This window comes from Excalfactoria chinensis, chromosome 1 (genome assembly GCF_039878825.1).
Source record: "Excalfactoria chinensis isolate bCotChi1 chromosome 1, bCotChi1.hap2, whole genome shotgun sequence".
NCBI lineage: Eukaryota > Metazoa > Chordata > Aves > Galliformes > Phasianidae > Excalfactoria > Excalfactoria chinensis.
In genome coordinates, this window is record NC_092825.1 from 87,301,775 (window position 1) to 87,328,865 (window position 27,091).

At 46.9% G+C, this 27,091-nt stretch overlaps 2 protein-coding genes across 3 annotated transcripts in view; one reads left to right on the forward strand and one right to left on the reverse strand.

Annotated features, from left to right (window-relative positions):
* The window catches only part of ILDR2 (immunoglobulin like domain containing receptor 2), a 39,378-nt gene extending 19,719 nt beyond the window's left edge, over positions 1-19,659 (forward strand). The window contains 6 exon segments of the mRNA XM_072328189.1: positions 1,595-1,741; positions 2,469-2,645; positions 7,724-7,840; positions 9,372-9,582; positions 10,430-11,111; positions 11,547-19,659. Coding sequence (XP_072184290.1) covers positions 1,595-1,741; positions 2,469-2,645; positions 7,724-7,840; positions 9,372-9,582; positions 10,430-11,111; positions 11,547-11,582 — 1,370 coding nt within the window. The 3' untranslated portion in view covers positions 11,583-19,659.
* Positions 19,660-19,775: 116 nt separating this feature from the next.
* LOC140247963 (uncharacterized) lies at positions 19,776-24,669 on the reverse strand. Of its 2 annotated transcripts, XM_072328201.1 has the most exons (4): positions 24,622-24,669; positions 23,838-24,018; positions 22,372-22,462; positions 19,776-21,581 (listed from the first exon to the last, which is right to left on the reverse strand). In XM_072328201.1, exons 3-4 carry the CDS (start codon positions 22,421-22,423, stop codon positions 20,665-20,667), a joined length of 969 nt encoding a protein of 322 aa, XP_072184302.1. In that variant the 5' UTR covers positions 22,424-22,462; positions 23,838-24,018; positions 24,622-24,669; the 3' UTR covers positions 19,776-20,664. The 2 variants fall into 2 exon arrangements, with proteins under 2 accessions (XP_072184302.1, XP_072184311.1); XM_072328210.1 differs by lacking the exon at positions 24,622-24,669 and having other exon boundaries at positions 23,838-24,558.
* Positions 24,670-27,091: the final 2,422 nt, after the last annotated feature.

The window sequence follows — 27,091 nt, forward strand, 5'->3', positions numbered from 1 at the left end:
AGTGAAATAAAGTATTCAGAAAACATAAAACATTTCACTCTACACGTCTGAAATGAAGTGTTTTGATTTGTAAGTGCCAGATCTTTCACTGATGGTTTGTTTTTTTTTAAAGGAAATTTGAGAGAAATTTAAAAGGAAGTTTGAAATTAAAAAATGCATTTGATAAGTGCAGTGGTTTGTGAAAGGAGAAGGGAAGATGCCAACAAAGGCGACGATTTTACTTCTGTTCAAGCGGAATGCTCTGGATGAATCAAAAATGAGATTTCTTGTCTTTGCGTTTCAAGAACTAAGAACTGGACAAATCTTGCATTTCGGTTGTTCTGAGCTGAACACCTTTCCTGGCCTTTTCAGCTCATTGACCCGTGTGAGAGGTACTGCATTTATCCGGTGTAATTCTGTACTCACACTGCAATCCTTGTTGCAACCTTCTGCAACTTAAATGACAGTGTACCGGGAAGCCCTGTGGTGAACGCTTGACTTCTGTTCAGAAAGAGTGGTCTGTTGCTGTTTCCACAGCTGAACAACCCTATCACTTCTTTCTTTGCCTTCCTCGCAGCTTTCCAGGGTGGCTGGAAAACCACCTGGGAACCTGTGGAGGTCTTCCCATCTGGTCTTCACTCACCAGCGGTCTTGAGTTCTGGTTAGGTGCTTACATCCCCCTGCTGCAAAGCAAGCCTCCTGTACATTCAGAGTCTTGAAATTCCTTGGTCTGGCTGTGTTTACTGACCATTCTCCTGATATGGCAGCATGTGCAGCTTCGTGCACATCATCCCCTGTGCAGTGCATGGTGGTTGGATGCAGAGCTGGGAGTTGCCCCCATTGCAGGCCAAGCACCTGCCCCCACCACACCTCCTGCTGCACCAAGTTTCCCACAGCAGACTTTGAGAAACCTTTCCTTGCTCCCCTTTCCACATCATGTAAACGGAGACGAGAAAAACCCCGTTGTGATTTTTGTGACCAGCTCTTCTACCTCGTCACTTTTACAGGCTTCATCTGAGGCTTCAGTGAAAATGGGGAAAAAAAAAAGTGGTTGTTAGGTTTCCTGGCTGGCTGCAGCGCCTGAATAGGATGTTCGTTCAGCACATTCAAAAGAATAATTGTGTGCGTGGGCCTAGTTGCGAAGGGGCAGGCCTGGCTCATTTGCTGGGCTATTTATAGCCTGCTTTTCACCATAGTTTGTCCCATTAAAATTAGAATAGAGTTAGGGAACAAGCACACAAGCAGGGCATGAACATGGGCAGGAAGAATGAGTCTTAGATGAGACACAAATGCTAATGGAGCATGTCCTGCAGCATTCATACAGGTCTGCTCTGGGACAAAGGGTTTTCATATTGGGGAGACAGAGCGTTTGCCTCCATGCTGCTCCTTCTCAGGAGGGAGCTGTAGCTCCCACTCTTTCCAGTAGCTCTGGTTCTCAGCTTCATGTGCCATTTCTTCTTCAATGCAGTCTTAGGCCAGTAGGGAACCCACTTTTGCTAAAAGCCCCACCTGCCTGTTCTGCCATTGTGCTGTCTGCACGGATAATGTTGCTGCCATTCCTTTCCCCAGTGATGTGTAATCTAATAAGTTTCTTTTTCTCCCTGTTTTTTTCCAGAGTGGGTCTTTGTGGGCCTGGTGATCCTGGGAGCGTTCCTGTTCTTCCTCCTGGTGGGGATCTGCTGGTGCCAGTGCTGCCCTCACAGCTGCTGCTGTTACGTCCGCTGCCCCTGCTGCCCCGAGTCCTGCTGCTGCCCCCGGGCGTGTGAGTGACCCCATCCAAGCTGATGCAGATCTTTCTTACCTCTTCTGCTCCCTGGCAGAACAGGAGGAAAATCTGCGAATGTTGCTTCCTTTGCCCTGAGCACTTCGCTTAACCAAAGAACTAGTTCCTGGGGAGTGAAGCATCTGACCTATTACTCAATGGTTGAGCGCTCAAAGTTAATTACAAATGTAATTTTCCAAGTCCTCCCTGCCTTGACAGCTGTGCCTTCTTCTCCATAGTGTCATGCTCCTCTTCCAAAGTTGCCATCATGTCCGTGAGTGTTGTGGGGGCAGAACTAAGACCATCCAGGGAGGTTTTTTTCCCAACAGTGAAAAGCAGCTGCCTTCTGCAACAGTGCAAAATACTTGCGATCCAGCAAGGTTCTCATTCAGAATCAGGCATATCTGTCAGGTTTCATGAGCCTCATTCCTTCAGCTTGAGTCATCAGATGCTTCAGAAGCTGAATTGCTGCTAAATTGTGGCAGCAGAAATGCTGTCTCAGACACGCTAGATGTCTTTCTGTCGCTGGACATCTTACAGCGTTCACTTGACATATGCATTTTTAAACTCCCCCAGTGCCCTTTGAGGCTTAGAGAAAATCGGATTGTTCCCTGTCGTTTCATTTGTCCAGTCGCCTCCTGCTGGGGTGGATTGCAGGTTTCTGTCACGTGACGTGGGTCTGAAGAAAGCTGGTGCGATGCTGACTGGTGTTCTTTTTGTTTTTCAGTGTATGTTGCAGGCAAGGCAGCAAAAGCAGGATACCCTCCTGCGGTGTCCTCCATCCCAGGTCCATACTACATCCCCAGTGTTCCTGTAGCTGGAGTCCCATCTCCTGCTGTGCTGATGGATAAGTCACACCCACCTCCCTTGGCCCCAAGTGACACTGGCGGAGGAAACCAAAATGGTAATTTGCAGCATTCAGTCCACTTACTTGGGAGGAGGTCTGAGGAAGGAAAGGATGAGGGTCATTTATAGAGTGCTATGAACAGGGTAAACCTGGAGAAACCGCATCTTAATCCTGACATTGACAATGACAGTTGCATCCCTTAGGACCATGCAGTCCAACCTTCATAGTGCTGTCAGCAGGTTATCAGCTTGAGTAATGAATTAGGCCAGTGGAGAATGGGAGGTCCACACTCTGAGCTTCGTTTGATACAGCTGTAAACCTTCACTTGCAGGGTAAAAAGGGGTGAATGGTTTTAGGGGAGCAGAGGTAGTGGTTATTTTCTTCTTAGAGCCAATGCCTTAGAAGCTGCGCTTTCTTGGTAAACCACTCTTGCTGCTCTGTGTGGGGCACTCCTTGCCCTCCTGCTGCAGTTTCTGCTGTAGCATGTGGTGCTGTCCCTGTAGCAGCCTGGGCACAGAAGCATGCCTCTTCATCATTTCTAACCAAGACCATTGGAGGCTGGATCCCTTCCCCTGTGTTACGGAAGTCAGTAGGTTAGTTGGCTTATTCAGCCTTTTCATTTATGAACCGTGAGTGACAGAATACTTCTAACTAGAGGGAAGTTATGGATCGATGCCAGACATAGAGCACTGGTATAGTGGCCCTGTCTTGGTGCAGGGTCACTTCTCCCGCTGTGAAGGAAGCTGCCTTCAGGAAGTATGAAGTATTTAGCCACATCAGGCATTTCAGGATCAGAGTAGCTGCCTGATCTCAGACTTTTTGGAGAAGTGACTCTTAACCAAAGATGGTCTCCATACTGACACAGCGTGATTGCAGTTGACCCAGCTGCATCTGATTTCAAAGCACTGCACTAATAATCAATTGTTAAGTTTACTCATGGCAGCGTGTTGATAAGACAGTTCCAAAAAGACACGATCAAGTAGCATTCTCAAGTAATTAAGCTTTTGGAACAGTCTTCTGCAGCTTTCCCCTGCCCCAGTCAATGCATTAATCTTTCCAGAGTTACTAGAAGTATTTTCCTTCAACAGTCTGACAGTTTTTTCCTGTGAAATAAAAGCAGAGCCCTGAAATGCAACATTTTGAAATAGGAAATAAATCAGTCACTGATCCAAAGCAGAACGTATCCAATTGAAAAGTCTTTGTTGGAAAGGGAAGAAAAACAGCTCAGTGCTTTTTTTGTTGCTTTGCTTGTTTTTCCCCCTCTTGTGCTAAATGTCACTTGGTGTAGAGCATAGCATTGGCTGTGGGGACCTGAGGGATTTGTAGGAGTCCCATCGCAGACCCAGTAGTCACCTCTGCTGTGCTTTACCAGCAGAGCACAAATGCAGAATATAAAACAGTGGATGTGTGTGAAAACAAAATGGAGTGGCTTTTTGGCATTTTCTTATTGCACAGAAAAATGCATTTATTATATAATCCGAAACAAACCAGTGAGACTAAAGCCCTTAACTCAGGATTTGACAGGTAATACTGTATGTTGCCATAGTAGTAATACTAATATCATTACACTGAGTTTTAACTGTTGTGAAGAGACAGCACAGTTTCTTAAGCTTTTTTTTTTCTTAATTAATTTTCACTGTAGTAGTATGGACAAACCCATAGCCTGGGTCATGCTCTGTGGTACAGGGGGCTGCACATAAAATATGTTCCTAGAACTGTGCCAGTAAGGAAGACATTGGTATCAACCTACATCCTCTTCCTTGCCTCCTGGGCTCCTCCCATCATGCCAGTGTATCCCCTAATTAGATGCTGTAGAAAAGAAAACAATTGCATGGCACTTCCAAACTATGTGTTTGCTGGTTGGCCACACACCAAGCTAAACAAAAGGGTTAATGGTTGAATGGATAACTAAGGTCTTTGCTCAGAAGAAGCACTAATTACGGCTTCTGTGTCTTCCACGTAGCCAGGATAAGTCTGATCTGAAACTTGGTATCTTTGAGACTTCAGCCCTTCTGTCTAGTTCATTTAAAATTGGTCAGTGGGATCAGAAGTGCTGTGGGATGGAGATTGGAGGGTTCTGTAATCCTGTCTTGCCTGCCTGCAAAGGGCAGCCTTTGCCTTAGATGGCTTCTGTGCTTGTAGGTGACCCCTGTGTGGTGATCTGGTGAGCAAACGAAGGGGTGGGGATATTTTAAAAACTAGCCTATGGTTAGTTACATAAATACCATGCAACAAAGCTCCAGTGAAGCTCAGAAACTCTGTCCTGAACTTAGGTCTGAACAGGAAATAAAAATGAAATCTCGGTTTTCATATTTAGAAGATGGTTGGCAACACATAAGTTAGGATGTACGCTCTGCCTGTTTTAAATGTAATGGTTGCCTGGAGACTTGCACAGACTCTAATCCATGCGCGTAGGGAAGTCCTAAGAGATCTAAGAGCTGAACTCCAGAACTCTCCTATGAGAAGTATAGAAAGATGAGAAATCACTTAATTCCCAACGCTTGCCTGAAAAAAAATAGTAGTGCTGTCCTTTCAAGGGAGGAAAACAGTTTACAGTTTTGTCTGACTTGGTTCCACCCACAGAAGAATGAAGAAAAAGCCTGTCTGTAGTTACACGGATTAAACATTAGAAATCCATAAACTGCTCAGAAGAAGAAAATACGCTGTAGCAGGGAAGAACATTCCATTCCTTGTGACTTAAAGGAGTGGTGCTTTAACATCCCTGCATCTTCATTTCCATATAATTGAGATGGGCTTCGAAATATGCAGACCTTATTAAAGGATTCTGGCAATTTGTAGAAGAGGAAGGGTTTGAAGAGGAAGCATGTGAGAATGTGGTTCTCACACGGGGGAATAATAAAAGAGATTTAATCGTGGTTGGAAGTATTTAATAAATAAACCTAGAGACAAAATATGCCTTATCCGTAATAGAAAATACTTCTAATGAGCTGCTCATGGTCATCATTGCAGATTTAATTTCAAAGTTAATTTCTAGATGCTTACGGAATTAACCAAGAAGGTAGTTTTCCTTTTGATACATAGCTGCAATACCGAGTCAGGCATGAAGCTAGCATGATGCCTAGCTAATTTTCGCACCAGTTTCAGGAGTTATAGATGTTGCCCAAATAGATGCTTGGCACAGTCTCAGTATGAGTGCTGGCTCTGATCCAGAGTCTGGAAGCTGCTGCTCAAGGTCCCCAAAGGTTATTAGTAGGTTGGAGTCATTTCCAGCTGATGGTTGGTTGTTGGCCTGTGTAAAAATGAGGTGGTAGCTCAGCTGAGCTCCCAGGAGACACATTAGTAGGAAGAATAGCAAGAGGTCTCTTTCTTGGCAGTGTACCAGATCAGATCTTAACAATAGTGAGGCAAAGTGGAGAACTTGTGCCATTGTTCATGCTGTGCCAGCCCTTCCTCATAGCAGCAGCCTCTCAAAGAGAAGTGCTGGCCTTCTGCTTTGAAAGGCAGAGGCAGGGTTCCTTGCGTTCCATAAATCACTGTGTGCATTTACAGTCATTTTACATGCACTTGTGGTTAAAATAAAACTGAAACCCAGGCTGCTATTGGCTGAGCTGTCTGGGTTTGTTCTGGAGACACACTGAAAGCAGGACTGTGATAGACAGATACTACGTTTTAACACCCGATATATTTTGTTAGTGTAAATGCACAAGTTAACCCTCACTGAAGCACTTTCCTTCTGCAGACATTTTTGGGATTATTACAGGAATTGTTCCACCCATTTCTATGGCACAGCCATTTCTGAGGCAGAACGTGGTTATTTAATAGAGCACAGACACATGCATAGCCATTGAGGACAGAAGGTGCCTAAAAATACTGCTGGCAAGTCCTTGTTCAACCTACACAGTGCATACTATGCCCTCTACTATGCAGCATACTATTAAACCCATGTGTTAAGGCATGATGCATTGGGGTATGGGATAAAACGCAGAAGAAACAGATTGGCTCAGTACCACTGTCCAGCTGTTTTTTTAAAATCATGCCTCAAGAGGACTGCTTGTGCAACACTGCAATGTTCATGCAAGGGAACATAGCAACCTCTTGCAAGGGAGACGGGTTCGTTTTGTGTTGCTAAGTGACATCTTCTTGACAGTACTCCAGTGAGGCTTTGAACATTCGCCCTTTTGGACTTAGACCCGTGTTCTTGTCCATCTTGGAATAGCCGTGGACTGAGACCTTTCTTAAAGAAACTGCTGTAGAAATGTTATTTTCTTCACATCTCCAAAAGGCAGATTTCTACTTGTTAGCTGTAGGCCTGCTGTAAGGTTGCCAGGTTAGCCTTGAAGTGTGCTTGGAGCCAACCTGGTGGAGTTAGAGCTGCTGTAGCTCCATGTATATCTTTTCTACATGAAGGAATATAGCAAAGCCAAAAAAGCTGTCCAGACTTCCCCTGCACATGGAGTAATCCCAGGAGGTGAGAGCTTAACATACGTGTGAGTTCTGCCTTTTCTGTAAGATAGAGCACATAAAGAATGCCAGGGGAAACAGTTTCAGTTACCCAGTGGTCTGATTGACCACTTAAGTGAGTTTGGTATAAATCTCAAAGCAGTCTGATGTGCTTTATGGGACTTTGTTTCCTTCTGCATCTTGTGTAGCTTCTGCCACATGTTCTTCAACCTGTGTGAGAAGGCCTTGGGTGGGGAGATGGGCCAGTCCTGCTGCGTGACAGCTCCCAGATGCTCAGCCACCTGCTTCCCCTGCAGGCTTAGGGCCCCTGCTGCATAGAAGCAGTCTGACCTGGGACTGTTTCTCCCATGCCATGACAAATCCTTCCTGTATCACTGAGGAGAAATAAGTGCTTCTTTTCTCCTTGCCATCTTCTGTAGAAGGTGGAGTCACTCTGTGGCAATGTCACGACTTGGTGTATGTGGCTCTACATTTCCAAGGCATTTATAAGCCATTTTTGCTGTCACTGCAAAACTTTATAAACGATGCAGCTGCTCACAACTTCACATCCCACCTTACAGACAGATTTCTCCTGAAGCAAGGACTGACTCACTGTTTTGGAGGCTGCAGCCTACCTGCCTGCAGACATGAGCTCAGCTATCGAAATTGTATTGGCTGAAGGTCTCCTTGAACTTAAATATGTTTTCCTCTAATTGCTTTTCATTTCTCTGTAGCGGTGCGCAAAGGGTACAGGATCCAGACTGACAAGGACAGGGACTCCATGAAGGTGTTGTACTATGTCGAGAAAGAACTGGCCCAGTTTGACCCAGCGAGGAGGATGCGAGAGCGATGTGAGGAACAAGAACGGTTTGATTTTTGTTTTTCACTGACCTGAATAGTACTCTGCAAATTCATAGCTTAAAGTCAGCTGTCTTTGTCTTGAAAGACTCTAGGATACAATGCTTGGGATGGATAAAATCCAGATTTTAGGAACCTATGGGTATACTTTGATTTTAAAGAGTTGCTTCTTATCTGATCATCCTTCATTAGAGTAAACAAAGTGTGGGAAACTCAAACTATTACGAAAATTGGCCACTCAGTCACTCAACTTCTGAATCATTGTTGTCTGCAAAGCCAGGTCTGTACTCGAGCCTTTTATGATCTGTGTTAATAACTGTAAATATAGCCCCTAGAATTTCTACAAGTCTTACAGTGTGGCTGCCTCTTAAACTCCCAGCATGGCAAAATAGGAAAGAGATGATTCTATTGAAATGATATTCTATGGGCTGAAGTGACTGCAGCATGGCTGGAACAGTGCAGAAAGTTTGGAGTGATTGTTGCCCTGCAAAGTGACTACAAGAAAGCTGATGCATGGAACTCCTCACTGTTTTCCTATGGCTTCTTGCAGGCTGTATAAATAAAGGCTGAGAGAGTGCTAAGGTGTGTCAGAGTACAAACCCAAGTGAGGATCTTCCTTATATTAGGAAACGAAGGTGCAGTAGTAGGAATGGTTATGAGGAGGACTTGCAGCACTGCAGGGGCTCAGTTCCTTTGTGCAGCACCCGACTCGTGCAGTGCTAACCCACATTAGCAGCGGTAGAGGCTCTTTTAAAACAGATGTGTGAGATCCTGCAAATCAGTGAAGGTAATGGCATTGGGGAGTGACATGAAATCAAGGTACAGATTAGGCATAACTAACAAATGATATGTACTTCTAAAACAGTCATTGCTCAGTACACCGTCTTCTCCACCCACAAGATTTACTATAAAAAGACCTCTCCAGATTGGTGTGTCAGGCTTCCAGATGTCAGTGTGCTTGATGAGGCAGAGACTGACAGTGATTCAGACAGTCTCATATATTTAATTTTTTTTCTTTTCTTTTTGTGAGGGGGCTGTTTTTGTTTTAAATGGGCAAATCAGGTCAAATCCACAGCCAGCCTGTCTCACACCAGGAAAGGGGGAGGTGGCACAACTGCTGTGACGATGTGCCACCTCGGGGAGGTGGAGAGATCCCACGTGCTGGTGAAGCAGGGCTGAGGAGGGATTTCTGCTCGAAGGCTGAGCTCAGCTGTCTGAATGCAGGCATCTGATGCCATTTGAGGTACCCTTGGAATATCCCATCTGGTTGCTGAGCTCTAGCTCAGAAGACCGGTAGTTTTGGCAGCAGTTCTGTGCTCAAACTGAGACCCAGGGCAGGGTTGCACAAAGGTTTGGAGGAGAGCCTTGGGTTCTGTTTTGGACTTTTTCTAATGGAGAGCAGCTTAGCTTCTTTTTGAAAAAGCTGCAGCCATGCAGCCAGTTTCACTACAGACTTCCTGTCTTCTCATCCTCACGTATGCCCTTAGGTGATGCCTATCTTATTTTCTACAACTTCCCCTGCAGATAACAACACTGTCTCTGAGCTCAGCTCTTTGCATGAGGATGATTTGAACTTCAGGCAGCCCTACCGCCAGGCACGGAGGAAACCTCTGCCTCCTGCAGAAGACCTGGATGGTGATGCTGAGTACTGGGCAGGAGTCATCGGTGGGGGCAGCACATCGAGATCACAGGCGATCTCTGATTACAGAGATGAGAGGGACAGTTTCCGGCACAGGTGAGGAGTGCTCTGTTTGGGAGGCTGCCATATAAAAGTGATAAAAAAAGGAGAAGGGCTAGATGTACCGGGAGCTTTTCTCCATTTCCTCCTGCCACGGTCCAGTCTAGCAAGATGGGGAGGTTGCAGCTGTAGAGAAAGATGGAAGTGTCACTAGATGAGGATAGCATGAATCTGATTTCCACAAGTCTGCTGAAGCCTGCCAAGCTGGGCAAAGCTAGGTACTGACAGCATTCCAGGTGGGATGCAAAAGTGAGATAAATTGGAGAAACAGAGCTTCCATAGTGCTCTATTCAGATTTGTACTTGATCCCTTGGGCAGTTTTCGGTGCTGGTGTGCTTTATTAGGAATCACAGAACTGGCACCTAGAAGAGAGATGCAGTGTGCTTTTCCCTCTTATGCTGGCAGCCTGGTCTCCCAGAAGTAGTGGCAGGGATTTCTTTCCCTCAGCACTGGACTAGTGTTCCAGTTCACTCGCCTTAAACCTGTTTCAAAATTAACCTTCTGTGAGCTTCTATGGCCTCGTTCTTGGGTTTTCCCAGCAGGACGTATACCTTTCAAGTGCTGGGGGCAAGGGGAAGCAAGTCCAGTCCTGTCTAATGAAGGACAAGAGAACTGAATCTCGGGAAGACATGTAGAATGTGAGCTATCCACAATAGGCTGCTGTTACAATCAGCAGAGAGAAGTAGGCACTTCTAGGATGTGATGCATCTTTTTCTGCAGAAGGTGGAAAAAACAGGTCAGATGATCCGTGCCCCAACAGTGCCTGTTACCCTCCACTGTTTGTGAAGGCAGTCAAGGGGATGAGCGTAGCTGATTCCCACCCTCTGTTTTTTCTCTCTTCCAGCCAGCAGAGATCCAAGTCCGAGATGTTGTCCCGCAAGAGTTTCTCTGTGGGAGTTCCAGCTGTCTCTATGGACGAGCTGGCAGCCTTTGCAGAATCCTACAGCCAGCGGGCCCGGCGGGCAGACAGCCAGGAGACTCGTCGTTTTGAGCGGTCGGAGTCGCGCAGTGGCCGTGGTGGAGGGCTGACCCATCAGGATAGCTCCATGGAGGAGTACTACACTAAGCGCAGCAGAGGGAACCGAGAGCCACTGACGGACTCGGACCGGGGCTGGTCGTACAGCCCGCCCCGGAGACGGGCCCATGAGGAGAAGCACCTGCCCAGGCTGGTGAGCCGGACACCCGGAGGGAGCCAGAAGTATGATCACTCCTACCTCAGCAGCGTCTTGGAGAGAAAGTCCCGGAGCTATGATGAAAGTGGAGACCATTGTGAAACCCCTTCAAAGCTGAGCTCACAGCCCAGCCAGAGAGGAGGGGGAACGTATTATGCCTGGTCACCACCTTCTACCTACAAATCTGATACATCTCAGCAGCAGGAGTCACCACCACCTGAGCAGGAGGAAGGGGAGGACACCCTGCCTCCCTACAGCGAGAGGGAGCTGAGCCGAGGCCCTTCGTACCGGGCCAGGGAGCAGGCCTACCTCAACGCCTCTGACAAGAAGAGGAAAAAGGATCCCAAGAAAACAGTAAGGCCCTGTCTTGTGCTGCTGTTCCAAGTAGGCTGAGCAGGGAGCCAACAGGCAGGGGTTGATAACCAGTTTAGCAGCTTTCCAGTTTAGGAGAGGACAAAGCCTTGGAACCCCTGATAGTGCAAGGAACTCTGCAGAGACCTCAGGGGCATCATTGTGAGGTGACAGACTCCCCTAGATGTTTGCCCACGGGCATGTGTGCCTTATGTGCCAAAGGCACACAAAGTCACGTGGAATGCCAGTAGGTGAAAAACATCCTGCCCCCATCTGAACTAGCGAGGGCTGATGAGCCTGTAGTTTCTGGGGAGAGGGAAACAAGAGCCAAAGTGGCCTGTTGTTGTTGCTGTTTGCTGTGTCTCCGTCAAAGCTACATCCGTCTGATTGTCTGTTCTGTGGGTGCTTTCCTGTTGACATCTCTCTCCTCTCTTTCAGAACGATTTCCCAACGAGAATGTCCCTCGTGGTTTGAAGTCACTGTGGACATGTCATAGCAGTGTGCTGGATACCATGATGTGATTGCAGTGGAAAGGATGCAGAGCAACAAGCGAACTGGGTTCCGGTGAACCTTTACAGACACTGGCCAGGGACTCTTTGTTCAAAAATTGTTTGTATCATCGTGGCAGCAGGCTCCTATGAACAGCACCAAGTCTCAGAAGCTTTGGAAGTCTGCCAGGAAAATGCGTCCAGGGCTCTCTTTGGCCCCTTCCATTCTGCACTGGAAGGCAGCCATGTCCTTACAACCCCTGCAGTCCTGAACTAGGAGCAAGGCTGCCTTTGTGCCTCTTTCCCTATCTCGTGCAGAAAGAGGCCTGCGTGCGTACCTCATGCTCCCTCTGTCTCCTCTGTTTGCTGGTTCAAAATTGTCTCCATGCTTAGAGTCTATTCTGTATCATCCCCACGCTGGGAGGAGGCCTTGTTCTTACAGCTGCAGACTGCCTCCGAGGCTCTAAATTATGAAAGAAAATCTACATCTTTTCAGACACCACAGAGCAGGACTGATGAGGTGTTTCTTTGCAAGGGCTGAACAGAGAGAGAGAGACAAGTATGGGCTGGTTTGTTCAATATATTTAGTTACGTTCATTGTGTGCTGAGAGCTGCAAGTGAGATTGATGTATTGTTTTGAAAGTGAATCAAAGTAGCTTTTCTTGTGATGAGAGCATGATGTGTTTTTCCCCCCGTCCCCAACTGTGATTTGTTTTGATAAAGTTGCATTTTCTTGCAGCTGAGCAGTGACCTGTTAGAGCTTCAGGCTAGAATATCTACTCCACCATATCATAAGCAGTGCTCCAACTTTGCTGGTGTTCTGCTCCCAGCACCTCCAGACTTAGTGGCCTTTTTGTTTTAAAGAAGCAAAAGGGAAAAAGATGCAGTGAGAAGGCTGCAGATGTTTGTTTTGTGAAGTGGGACTGCTCCTCTCTGGTCACTGTTCCCAGGCACTGAACAAAGCAGTGACAGCAGTGGGAAAAGGATTAACACTGGGTGAACACAAACTTTGAAAGACCTTTTTCAATTACAGTCGTTTCTTTCACTACAGTTGTGACATGATTTTGGTGGCTGTTGTCTCAGGAACAGCTGAATTTAGAAGTGAATGCATCACACCATCTGGAAGCCGGCATTCTGCTTTTTGTGAGGTAAAATGCAGTCATTTATTTTTTAGCTGCTAAAATTACATGAGGAAAGATAGCGGGAATAATCCAGGGTCTGGTATCTTGATTACCATCAGGCCTGGAAACAAGTTCAGCGCTCTGTTTTGTTACAGATGTTGTCAGCCTCTAAAATGTCATCTCATAACTTGGGGCATTTGTTCGTTACCTGGCCTCAAATTTATGGGGTGCTCACTCTAGCAATATGTTTTTGAACACTGGATCGATTGGTTAACATCACTGCAGTTCTCCATCAAAGTTGCAGATTCATTTCTGTACAAGTCCTTTGTGGTATTAGCTCACCAGGAGTGGGAGAGGAAGAGTAATCTCCACAGACTTGATGCTGCTGTAGTTTTTTTATGCTAGAAGATGAATGACAGAAGGATGGCTTTCTTTTCCATGCTTTTCTTCCCGGCCAAAGAAAGATTAGCCTGCAGGAACATATTAGACCTGGATCTGCCTTGCAGTATGGTTTGAGAAACTAAATTTTAAGTACATTTTGATATTATCATCAATGTATATTCCTAGGAAAATCACAGCTCAGTTACCAAAAGGCTGGCGGGTGCTTTCCATCTGAGGTCTCTAAGGCCTTGAGAGATCTACGGTGTTTCTTGACGTGCCATTTAAAATTAAGCATTTCACCCCTGACATATGATAAGACTGTCAAACAAAAAGATGCTAATATTTTGTTGGTCTGAGAATCTTGGGAGGCTCTATGCCATGGATTTTAGGGAACTTTAACCTGCTGTCCTTAACATCAGACATCCAGCAAACCCAGGAAGCTTTTCACCACGCGGAGATGTGCATCTGTATTAAATGTGCATCTGTAACAGTGATTGTGTCAGAAACGGGCCCATTAGCAACGTGTCTGTATCAGCGCCAAATGGATCAACTGAAAAGTGAGGGTTGACGTAGAGTTGGGCTATCTCCATAGCTGCACAACCCTAATGACCTGTGACTCTTGGATAAGCAACATGGAGGGAGCAGGAAGACAGAAGCTGGTAGGAGTCACTTGCTTCAGAAAAGAGTAATGGTAGCTTTGTGCCTAGACCAACTTTAAGAGCACCTGCAAGATGCTGGCACTGGAAAATAATGAGCCTGATTATTGCACTTAATCTGACAGTGATGGGATCTCAAATTATAAATTTTCCAGTGATCAAGTTTTATAGCTGGCATGAAGTTTAAATCCTTTTCATACAAGATATGGATGTCTAAGTCACGTTGATGATGGTTTTGTGACCTTCAAATGAAGCATCACAACAGTGACTAGCAAAGTAAACAACCAAGATGATGAGCAAATCCTGTAAAAAATTATAAGCCTTTAGGGCAACAGCAGGATCAGGTATCAGTGCTACCTCTGGCTGTGCTGTCAATAGTGTTATCTAGGCTTCAGAATAAAGTCTTGACATAATGGGAAAGTAAATACCAAGCAGCGTGCCCCAGGCCTGCCTTACCTGTTCAGCCAGCAATGCCAGTCATGTGCTGAACTTCCCTGGAAAGCTCCAGCTCCTGCTGTTGCGTGGATCCCTCAGCAGCACACTGAATCATGATTTTAGCACTGGTTTGTGACTCTGAGGGTCCCTGCTGACCATGGATCAGCAGATAAACTGCTTTCTTGACCTTTTGTTCCAACAAGCCCACTCTGGCTGGGTAATACTAGTTCACTAGTTCACCTGCAACAGAAAAAGACCAATAGTTTGGCAACCGATGAAAGACCTGTACATACAACCTCCCTTTGAAGACCGATCTGAAACTGGCCAGGGAAATCTGTGAAGCAAAGAAAATATCAGGATTGGGCACAGTAAGACAGAATTAATCTTTTATAGGGAAAATTTATTCTCTGTGAAATTTTTTTCAAGGAGTTTTAAGAGAGTTGGCACAAGGGTGCCACTGTTGGAATGTGACCAGCCTTCCCCAGTAACAGAATAGTCTGACACTGTGCGGAAGAGCTTTTCTCAGCCCATTTGCCAGCTTGCTCCCACAGTCCCAGGTCATCCTGAGTACTCTTAACTGCTAATGTCTCTTTTGACCAAAGGTCCCTTCCAAAGCTGCTTCTCTGAAGAAATGCAGGGCAGTCACTGGCCTGTACAAATACAGATCCCTGAGCAGGAGCGATCACAGAATATTTTACTAGTCAAACATAGCAACAACCTTTTATAGAAGCACAAAACCATAGAATGGCCTGGGTTGAAAAGGACCACAATGATCATGTAGTTCAACCCCTCTCCCCCTGCTACGTGCAGGGTCACCAACCACCAGACCAGGCTGCCCAGAGCCACATCCAGCCTGGCCTTGAATGCCTGCAGAGATGGGGCATCCACAGCCTCCTTGGGCAACCTGTTACAGTGCATCAACACCCTCTGGGTGAACATCTTCTTCCTAATATCTAACCTAAACCTCCCCCGTCTCAGTTTAAGAGCATTCCCCCTTGTCCTATCACTATCCACCCTCATAAACAGCCATCCCCTCTGCTGTTTATATGCTCCCTTAAAGTACTGGAAGGCCACAGTGAGGTACTTAACTACAATGTTTATCATGCCTGGACTATTCTGAAAATAAAATACATCATCGTTGAGACCGTTCCACTGAGACAAAGCTCAGAGCTATCTTTTTTCCTCCAGGGACCTTTCACGTGAAGCTGTGGGTGAGGTTCTGTTGTGTGCCGCTAAGAAGTACAGGTCTGGGACACGTGGAAATGAAAGCTGAAGTGGCTTTAGCTCATTCTTTAACTGGGTCCAGGAGCAAATGGACCTTTGGCATAAGCCAGGTGCTGCAGGACTGACCCTCACTCCTGGAACCTCTGTGGGGCAGCACCGCCATCTGGCTATAATGGCGTGTATGCTTTACACAAAGCTGAGCTGCCAAATGCACAGTCATCTTCGCGTGGGGCTCCTGAAGCCATTGGCCTATTACCCGGGAGGTCAGAGGAGAGATCCCTGTACACTGCACGATGGGTCAGCTATTTTTGATACCATCTAAAAAAATGCCAGCTGAATTATCAGTATCAGAAACGGAATGGTATTAATAACGTTAGGAATAAATGGGAGGAATATGCCCTGATTCCCATGTCAGTTCCCTTGTGACCTTTATAACTGCTTGTGGACGTTCACCCCTACCTGTACAGGGGCCTTTGCCAAAAGAGACCTTCACCCCCTCTCTCTCTCTGCCCTTTGCTCTGTGTTGTGCATATGATCCCTCTCTGACTGCTCTGCATGCTCGGCTATACACAGCTGACCTTGAGCTTGGGGGCTTCAGTCAGTTTGGCTGTGGACTGAGTTGCATTTTGTTACAAAAGCCAAGAAAAAAACCCACCAACAACAGCAAAGAGCTTTTTTACCCCCTATAAAAGCAAAAATTACAGGCAGCACAAAACAAAACCCCAAGCCTTCCATCTGTTCTTGAACTCAAGCAGAGATGTTACTGGAAACATTTTAAAGATTCAAGCCAAAGACAATTTCTAAACAAGTGTGTATTGTTTCCAGTCCCAGGGCAGCTGCAGTAAGAGCTCTGAAGAGCAAACAACAAAAGCAAACCCATTCAGATCTCTTTGTCCTTGGCTGAGAGCGACGGCAAAGGGAGGGAAGCAGTGTTTCATCACACCCAGAGTGCAAATGCGGCTCCAAGATGATGTGTTACATCTGAGTTTAAAAGGATGAATTAAAAGCCGTCGGGCTGATTTTAAAAGCAAAACTCAGGTCAAGGAAATGGCGTGGTTTCATCTCCAGTGCCTCCTTGGTAGATCTCTTCCACACCTGCTCACTTATCTTTATTCCTTCAAAGCCTTTACTTGTGCCCTGAGAGCCATGTGTCCTCTGTGCCCAAACGCCAGGTGAATGCGGAGGCAATGAGGAGCTCCTATGCACCTGTGTCACCCAGCCTGCAGAGCACCAGCACTGGCCCATCACACATCCCTCACATCTGGTGGCAGCCAGGTGCCCGCTTTTCACAGACCCTACTGAAAATTCCAGCCACGGTTGTGGTCCTCTCGCTGTTTGTCACAGAGCTGTTAGTTGTATTTTGTTTTTCCTTTCTTTTGTTGCAGTTGCTTGCCTGCAACAGCTTTGTTTCCCCCATTAGGCAGTGAGGGAGCAGCTTTCTTTGCTGTGCTCAGCTTCGGCTATTTTACTTAAATTCTCCTTCTCGCCTGTAATGAAGTTATTTCCGTAATGGGAGGCTGGAGGGAGTGTCAGAAAGACACACTGCTCTGTACAGCGACAATACAAGCACTCTGACAGCTTTCTGGGACACATCCTCACCCTCAGTTACCAAGCATTATGCATTCACCACGCTTGCAGTTTCCAATTTGTTGCTTTTGAGTTGTCGCCATGGAGAATAAAAGCAGGATAAGCTGCTGCCTATCTATCTGCCTTTTTCTTACAGAATCATAGAATTGTGGAATCATCTGACTTGGAATGGGCCTTAAAGGCCACCCAGCCCAACTCCCCTGCGATGAACAGGGACACCCACAGCTCCATCAGGTGCTCGGAGCCCTGCCCAGCCTGACTTTGGGTGTCTCCAGAGATGCATGCATTTGATGTCCAAGAGCCTGCTAAGTGATTCATTTATTTAATCCCTCGAGAATTTACCTGTTCCCTAGCAAAGACAGAACCTGTGTTTCCAGAGGCCTCAGTCTTACTCACCTCGCCCTTGCAAGGACTTTAACCTCCAGGAAAGTAGAGATGGGATAAAATTGCAAAGTAAAACGCTACAGGCTTTACCTTCGATAGATATGCAATGTCCAAATTAGCAGAAACACAGTCTGTGTGCATCTTGGTGAGGCCTATTTACAGACTACACTGTGCACCCCTCACAGCCAGAAGCAGCTGATGCAATGCAAGACCTACCTCTTTGCTCAACAGCTCGGTCCTATGCACAAAGACACCTTCACCCAATGTGACGGAACAGTTGTGCACAGCAGGCTTGTAGATTATGGTACACTTTTAAGTTGCACTTGGAGTGAGATGTGGTTTGTTTCTTTTTAAATAGAAACATGTATTTCGATGTAGTCAGTTCTGTGTTCAGTTTCTGCGATCAGAGGCTGCCTTCTGTTCAGGCTGTTGTGGTGCCTGAGTGGAAGATTTCATCCTCCAGCTTCAGTAAGGTGCAGCTTAGGTTCGTTCTTGTAAATGGTGGTAAAAGGAAAGACACCTGTATCAAGAGGTCCCCATGGGCAGCCTGTCATCCCGATGAGAGACACTTCTTAATCAAGCAAAGATGCCATACTGGAGCTGAAACAATTCTTAGGGGTCTCAACTTCCCTGAGCACATCAATGAGTATGCAGTTACAGAGCTCCCAGATACAATGGGTTTAGAGGACTTCAAGCAAATTAAAAGTCTAATAGAAGTTTTCATACTTGAGTGCATGCAGCATAGTTTTGTACTAGTGCTAAGACCTTTGAAAGGAAAAGTGCAGGTATCATCTCGGTTATTGCCCAGCAGACCTGAGATCTGTACACCTCTGTGAATAGCTCAACTTCACTTGTAGAAAACAGCCCATGAAGCTAAGCTAAACTGGTTCTTTGAGCATCTCAGTTACACTGACTTCATGATTAAATTCACAGCATCATGGAATATCCTGAGCTGGAAGGGACCCACTCTCCTTAAACTCTCCTTAAACTCTGGCAGCTTGGGGTTACGCCCACTGCCCAAAGGGGAGAAGAGGTTGGGGCCATGGCAGAGTACCCTACTCCTACCCACATCCTTGTTCTTCCAGTTCCACTGCCACAGTCCTTGGCTGCTTGCTCCACTTTGCTCAGCACAGTGCTTGCAAAGTGACACCAGAGCCACTAAAAGGCCACTAAACCAGGGACGTATCTGTGATGCAATGATGACTTCACTATGACACACAGTGGTTGTCATGGCAGCACAGACCTGAGCTGCACCTGGTGTCCTGAAGTGTGGACATTTATCATGGCAGCAAGAACAAGCTTGAGCAAACTTGGCTCATTTGACAAGGTATTGATGGCGGAGGGTCTGCAGAGATGACTTGCTGAGAAGGGACCCCATAGTGGACAAAGCCATTTTCAGACAGACACCAAGGGCTGTACGTCCTTCTAACACTGTGCTGCCCAAATGTGGTATTGTGGAGATGTTGTTTCTTAACACCTCCCTCGCTTTCAAAGGTAAGTGAATATGAAGCTGAACGGTATGCTCTGCATTTTGGACTATAGCATTCATAACTATTGAACGGAGAGTGTGAAATGCCCTGGCTTGACATGGCCAAGTGAAGAAGAGAGTACCAAAAGTGATCTACATCTCAAAGGGAACAGATAATGCCCATCAGTAGGTTCTCTGTGTGCTCTTTGAAAATCAAACAGAAGCAGACAAGGAGTTCAAATGGGCTACTATTACTTGGCTTCCGTGCCCCTGGCATGTTTAATTTACCAGGTAGAAGTAATAGTCCTGTTCATGGCATTGTGCATTACTCAGCCAGTAATTCCAATCGCATTGCTTCTGTTCACAGCTTGCTTCTTTCCCCAGTGCTTTACAAGCTGGACTTTCTTTCGGTCCTTACTGCTATCTGCTACTTGGAAGCTCATCTTCATGAGAATGCTCACTGTTAGCATTAAGCAATGCTGAAAATAAAACTTCTACAGCACAACAGATTCGATCACTTCATTTTCTTGCCTAAAGCACACTCTGATTTCTTCAACTGTTTGGCTCCGTGGGTGGAACAGGCATTTCAGTATATATTGCTACGTTCATTACAGGGAGTTCTTCCGTGCTAGAGATATTAACATCTTTGTTATTACTGCCAGTTCTCTCCTCCCCCGTACCAAGCGGTCGTGAGCTAAATTTCCTTGTAAGGACAGACTCCCAGCAGTAGTATTTTCCTCCTCAAAGTGAAGATCTCTTCAGAGGTCACTTCATTCTGCTTTCTCGGAACTCTGCCTCCCCCGTATTCCTTAGAAAGTCATTACTAAAGAAGATGTCAAAACCACCTGCAAAAAATTCATGGATATTCCAGAAATGAAGGTCATCACCACCTCTTTGCAGTCATTAACGACTCAGAGGCCGTGTTAGAGTTAAAAACTTTTATGTGAGAAAAGACGTTTAACATCGACTACAAAACCGGTTTGACATAGCTTATTTTTTAAACACCGTCCTCCTTCTTTTCATCAGCTGTCAATGAAAGATCACAATTAAACAACAAAAAAAGTCATCCGAAATACTTTTAACAGCCTTATAAAAACATTCATAAAGTGTCACCCACAAAAGCGCCTAAACCAGAATCTGTGAGAAATACCTATTAGGTATTTATGTTAATTTATGTTAATTTACTTAACTGCTGCTGAGGACAAAGCTGTCAAACGGCAGCATCTGAGAATCTGTCAGTTGAGCAGCCATCCAACCCAGCAGAAACACAGTTCCACAGGCATGGCCCACTCAGAGGATGGCTGGGCCTGTGATATACGCTCAGGGGCATCCAACTCTGTTGCAGGGCTTTGAAATAAATAGCTAACACCACCTAAACCCAAGAAAACTGACAAGTGGGAGATGTGGATTCTGAGGGGAGCGATCATGCTGAACTATGGCCTTACAACAGGCAAAATCCAGGCGATTCATACAGGAAATGGATTTTAGGACAAAAATCACACCCCTCTAAGAATAGCAAAAGAAGGCACTGATCCTTGGAATGTCTCTGTGTTCCCTCTCCTGGTCCTGAATGTACCACACAGTAAGCACATTTCTTTCCTCATCCCCGAAAGAGGGGCTGAGAACAGCCAGCCCACGCAGTGAACCTGCATTTAGTTCATTTAGTGCACGCTGAGTCTGAGTGCCCAGGCAGTGCTCACAGACCCATTTACCCAGAAGGGCACGGGCTCTGAGGGCTCCCTGCCCCCTGTTCACACCCCATACAAGGCGTCCAGCAGCACCAGGTCCGTGGCCCACAGTCCATGTGGCCAACTACCCCGTATGGTGCTTTTGGTGGCGCACCAGCTGGGGCTGGAAACGAAAGCTTGCTCCGCACTGGCTGCAGTGGTACGGCTGCTCACCTGTGTGGATGCGGGTGTGCTTGATGAGGTTGGAGTTGCCACTGAAGCCTCGGCCACACTGGCTGCATTTGTAAGGCTTTTCACCAGTGTGGGTACGAGCGTGGTTAATGAGGTCAGAGCTCTGCCCAAAGCGTTTGCCACACTGACCACAAGAGTAAGGCCGGACACCGTTGTGGGCCTGCTGGTGCTGGAGGAGGTGGGAGTGTTGGCTGAAGCTTTTCCCACAGGCTGGGCACTTGTAGGGCCGCTCGCCTGTGTGCATACGCTGGTGTTTGATGCAGGTGGAGCTGTCGCTGAAGATCTTCCCACACTCACTGCACATGTAGGGTTTGAGCCCGGTGTGGATGCGCTGGTGCTTCAGGAGGTTGGAGCTCTGGCTGAAGCTCTTTCCACACTCTGCACAGGTGTAGGGTTTCTGGCCAGTATGGACCCGTCGGTGCTGGATGAGGTGGGAGCTCTGGCTGAAGCCCTTGCCACACTCCCCGCACAGGAACGGGCGTTCCCCAGTGTGCATTCGCTGGTGCTGGATGAGGTGGATGCTCCGGCTGAAGCCCTTGCCACACTCGGAGCAGATGGTGGGCCGCTCTGCACGAGGGGCTCGCCGGGGGGCTCCTGCCACCCTTCTCTCTTGTCTTTTCACCAGGGTGATGGCAGAGCAAGGCAGCTTAGCCTCCTCTGCCTCCCTGTGGTCACCTCGCCATGCCTCTGTGGAACCACTCTGACTTCCATGGCTGTTCTCCAGCTGTTCCTCTCCTCCTACGGATCCTGTCAACAAGTCCTGCTGATCTGTGCTTGCAAAGTGATTCAGAAAGGGATTGATCTCAGCACCTGGAAAAAACATGATTAATTGTAATCACTAATTGTAATTTTTGCTGGGAGATGAGCATAGCAGAGAACAGGCGAGTTCTTCTTCCGGAGAGTATGGTCTGCACTGTGTGGGAGAAGCAGTTACAGGGAAGGACTGTGTAAGGGAAATTGTTGATCACAACCTGAACCTCTGTTTAACCATCTGAAGCAACCAACGAGTCAGCCGTGGGAGCACAGGTGGTGTAATTCAGCTGTGCTCCCAGATGGGGTAGATCTTGACTCCACCTCTCCTAGATCCCAATTAAGGGCTGACCACCACTAAGGCAGCATCTCTTTCTGGAGATTGCTCTTTTGTGGAGTTTTTTGTGGTGAGCCTCAACATTGGTGAGCATCCATCTCAACTGGAGGCCTCAGCATTGGTGAGTCTTTTCTTAGATACCCTCTGGCTATTCATTTTCTCTGTAATTACAACTATACTTGTATTATTCTAACTATACAGACTGGGAACAAAAATAAGACTAGTTGTGAGAATGAGACCTCTTCACAGGACCCAGAGCCAATGTGCCACAAAAAGCAGAGCCGAGGGCAGGGCAATCAGCCCTTCCTTGCTCCCAGGAAACTGTCATGTTCTGTCTTCTTAATATGCTGTCTTTCATACATATTCTTAATAACACACTGACAAGGCTGCAGTGAGAGGGAAAGAGAAGGTCTCAAATCAAGCTGGATGAAATAAAAGTGGTTTGAAGAGCACTGCAGGAGCTCAGATTGCTTTTTGCTTTCTCCATGTTTATAAACTCATCTTATTCCTTACCCATGCGTATCTCCTTTGAGGTCTCATGATCTTGATCTTCTCCTTGGTCCATCTGGGCAAGTTACGTCAAGTTCACCGATCAGGGATCCTCCTTACAAAAGCAAACAAAATTAATCTTAGATGAATATTCAGCAATAGCATTGTGTAATATGCCTTGAAATCTACTCCCCCTGCTGAATACAGAAAACAGATGGAGAATTTGCTTAAAAGAATGGCACCATCTGAGCAACAAACATTTATGGGCATCCTGTGCACTAGTGAGGTACCTGATATCAGATATGTTGTATTTTCTTGCAGGACATTTAAGGTTGCTTCTCTTCTGATGACCAGTACATGAGGAGATACACCAGATGTGCTGGACTCAGAATTGGTTGACAATAGCTATAGGGTTAAGGAAAAAGCAAAACGGAGCCACATCTGCACACACAGCTGAACTGGAGATGATTCTGTAATAATGACAACCACAAGACTAATTACTGTCTTCAAAGTATTCTAAATGGAAAATGACTCTTGTCATTTTGATGGACATTTTGTTGTGGACTGCTTCATCCATCACCGACAGCTATTGAATGAAAGGTAATAAGAGATTAGATGGCATCAGAATTAAGGAGATAACTCAGATGAGGGGAACGGTCTTGGATTTCAGACACCAGCCTTGAAGTCTTTGATACTGGGTGGCAAAGCTGGACAGAAAGAAAGGGAGCAAGCGAAAGATTTATTGAACTACAGAAGAAAGAAAAGAGAAAGGGGAAAGGAAAAGAAGCTGAGTGCCTATTTTAAGTATCTGTTGAATGCTGATGGGGCCCATCTCTGCAGTTGCGCCATTTCAGGCTGTCCTGAGCCAACATCCAATGTTAGGCTGCTTTCAGGAGCCTTACAGCTCTCAGAACTTTGCCATTACTGAGAATCTCTGTTGCAGCAGATTGATGGTAGGAGCGAACCCAGGTGCTGACATGCTGTGCTGTGTACCAGATGGCCTGTTCCACCTGAAAGCAGGAGCTGAAGCCCCATGCACACACAGGCCTTTTCCCTGAGCAGCTAACCACAAACAGCAGGGTTTCCCTGTAAAGCATGTACAAATGGGAACTGCAGAGAAGCAGAACCCTCTGCCCTTCAGAGGTGGTACCAGTATCTTGATAAATGTCTGACCACAACTACTAGGGGAAGCCTCAAAGCATGCAAATGAGGCATAAGGAAGAGTTTACTTCTGACTCTGCAAAGGCTTCCTGATGCATGGCTGCTCTGCTCAGATTTGCTATGGCAGCTCAGCAAAAAGCAGGCAGTCCTTATCCATTGAAAGGCTAGCCTGGAGTAGGGAGTTTCCTTCTTTCCCATGGCCAGTCCTCTCTCTGTGAAAGGAGGAGACTGATGTCACCAACAGAAGAGATGGTCTTCAAGGACCAACAACTCCTTGTCTTAACTTGTTGTTTGCTGACAGCTCTTCGTTTTCTCTCCTGGCCACTCACCTCCATAGTTGTCCTATGGCTGCGTCAGGCTGTGGGAGTCATCCCAGTGTAGAGCTCCATCTCTCAGGCTCCTTGGGGTCCTGCAGCTTGCTCCTGAAATGCTGTTGCTGGCTGAGCGTTCTCTGCATGGTCACCCTCGGGCACAATGCTGCCATCCAGAGCAAGGTGTGAATCTCCCATGCTGGAAGGGACCCACAAGGATTACTGAGTCCAACTCCAGACTCCACACATGACCACCCAAAATCCAAACCCTATGTCTGACAGCGGTGTCCAAGTGCTCTCTGAACTCCTGCACGTGGGGCCATGTCCTCCACACCGGGCAGCTGTTCCATGCCCACCTGTACGTGGTATACAGCACTAGCCAGTGATGTAAAGCCTCACTAAACCCTAAAGCACAGGCTGATGTGCTGGGACGGGCAGGAGATGGGGTGGTCAGGGCACTGCCACGGCACCCAAACAGGGATGAGAAGCGAGAGACGTGGAGCTCTGGGGAACCGGGGCAGCGTGTGAGGCTGCCTGTGCGCAACACAGATCGGAAAGTGGGCAAGGAGATGCTTTTGCCTGCGGCAGGTGGGAAGCGATGGGACTGGGGAACGCAGGGTCAGCGGAGACAGGAGTACAAAAAGGGCAGCCGGCCCTCCCCTCCTCCTTTCTGTCTCTTCTCCGGGCTGCTCTTTCCTCCACGGTGCCGACAGACAAAGGCTCAGCCAAAGCTTCCAACCCGGGCTGCCCCCTCCAGGCCCAGCACCTCGCGGCCGCCCCGCTCCCCCCGCCCTGCGCCTACCTGCAGGGCGCCTCTGCCGCCCGGCGCCGCCACGCTTCCTGCTCCGCGGGCAAAGGGCGCTTCCTGGGCGGGGCGGGGAGGGAGGGAGGAGGTCGTGCTTGGAGCTGAGGGATGCGGGCTGCGAGAGGGAGGGTTGTGCTCGCATACTCAGAGGGCAGTGAGGCGCTGGCACAGCTGCCCAGAGGAGCTGTGGATGCCCCATCCCTGGAGGTGTTCAAAGCCAGGTTGGATGGGGCCCTGGGCAACCTGATCTAGTAAATGTGTATGTTTGGTGTCCCTGCCAGGCAGAGGGGTTGGAGCTTCATGATCCTTGAGGTCCCTTCCAACCCGGGTCATTCTGTGTTTCTGTGATGGGAGCTTCAGAATGGATGTTAGGCTCACAAAGAGTGGTGAGGTGTTGGAATTGGCTGCGCAGGGAGGCGATGGAGTCCCTGGAGGTGCTCAAGAATCACGGAGATGTGGCACTGAGGGACACAGTTTAGTGGGCAGCGTGGGGATGAGCTGATGGTTAGACCAGATGATCTTAGCGGTCTTTTCTAACCTAATGATTCTGTGATTCTGCATCCCCATCTATCTGTAAAGCAATATGACCATCAGGCATGTTGGTGCATCCTTGTCATGTTTGCAGCGCAGCACATCTGCTTAGAAATGTGGAAGGCAGAAGATGAGTATGTTTACAGTCAGAGTACAGATGTATAGAGAAGAATGAAAGAGGAGAGTATCCTGCATGTGAAACTACGGTACTGGCTGTGGCTTAAATACTGATATGAGGGAACATTAGGCTCAGGCATCAGACTGCTGTCCAGCATCAGTGAAGGCAACCATGGAATTCATTTCCAAATACAGTGTTGAGAAGAAGGTGATTGGAAACCCTTGGTTTCAATCTACCATGACAAATCCCATCTAACTACCATGATTGCTTACTATCCAGACATGACTGGTGGCGTGACTAACAAAGACCATATAAGTGGTTTATATATACCTTATAGGCTGCTGGTTCTCTGTTCTTGGAGGCTTTTGAAACTCAGCTGGACAAACCCATGGCAGACCTGTTCTAGTGCTGGTGGTAGTTGTGCTTTGAGCAGGAGGTTGGACTGCAGAGGTCTCTTCCAATCAACATTTTGGTGATTCTATAAGCAGCCATGCATGTATCATCCCACAGACAACTCGATAATTACCAATTGGTAACTGTGGAGAAGTCTTTCCAAGAGTGTTTGGCTGTCTTGAAAATGTGGAAAGCAGTAAAGTGCCTGTATGGGAGATTGGTAATCACAACCTGAACCTCTGATTAATCAGCTGAGGCAAGTGTGGGGTCAGCTGTGGGAGCACAGGTGAGAGTGATGTAGCTGTGCTCCCGGAAGGGGTGGAGCTCGACTCCATCCCCTCTGAGACCTCATTTAAGGGCTGATTCCCACTGAGGTGGCATCCTGTGGAGATTGCTCACCAGTGAGGACTGCCCCAGCTTCTTCAGCCAAGGCACCACCATTGGTGAGTTTTCCTTTACTTATTCCTTCTGTACATTTGCTACCATCTGTATATTAATAACCAATACAGTGCCCCCCAAAGTGGGTTTCCATGCCATGCCTTGGCTCCCTTTATTTGCTATTGCAGAACAGTGTTACTGTTTGGTGAAGCTTCATTTGGCTGATGATTTGGAAGCACCCTTTTGTTGCTGTTGTTTTGACAAAGCTGATACACCGGTTTTTAAAGGTTCCATGCATTAAGGGTTAAACATGTTTGTTTGTTTGTCTTTAAAACAACCTAAGCAGCTGCAGTGACCAAAGGTGTGTGTCTAATGAAGAGTTTGTTGGAGCAAAGCAATGAAAATCTAATGAGGTTTACAGTCAATAAGGAGAAATGCTACACAGGGGAGTGATTAAGTTTCCACTTTGCTGTTAGTTTTAGCCTCTCAGCTTTACCATTCTCTTGGTGTTGTGGTGCCTGAATGAATGCCCTATCTGCCCAACAGTCTTTATGGTAATTAACTTTACCTTTAGCTCAGCTGCCATCTGAATAGAAGGGAGGAAGGTTTTAAAGACGTTTGAGTGATTGTGGCTGCCTACTGAAGATTGTTTCTTAAACTTAGGTATTGATCGACCATTTTCACTTGAAAGAGCAGAGCGATATATTAATCACTCAAATGTTCACCTTTTGCTCTGCACAGCTGCTAAAAGAGTAATAAACAGTAAGGCCGGTTTGCTGTCTTATTCTTCAAACACATTTAGACAGAGAACGCAACTGTAAATATTTTAGCTTTAAACCAGAGCCATGGTTTTCCATAGCCTAGAAAAGATTGCTTGTTAACGCCACGGAAAGCATAGTTTTTTCCCAGAGGACACTGACATGCCATGGTTTGATTGGAAGTACCAAAGCTCCCCCTTCAATCTCGCAGCTGGTTCTGATATGGGAATTACAGAATCACCAAATAGCTGAAGTTGGAAGGTACTTCTGGAGGATCACCTGGTGCAAC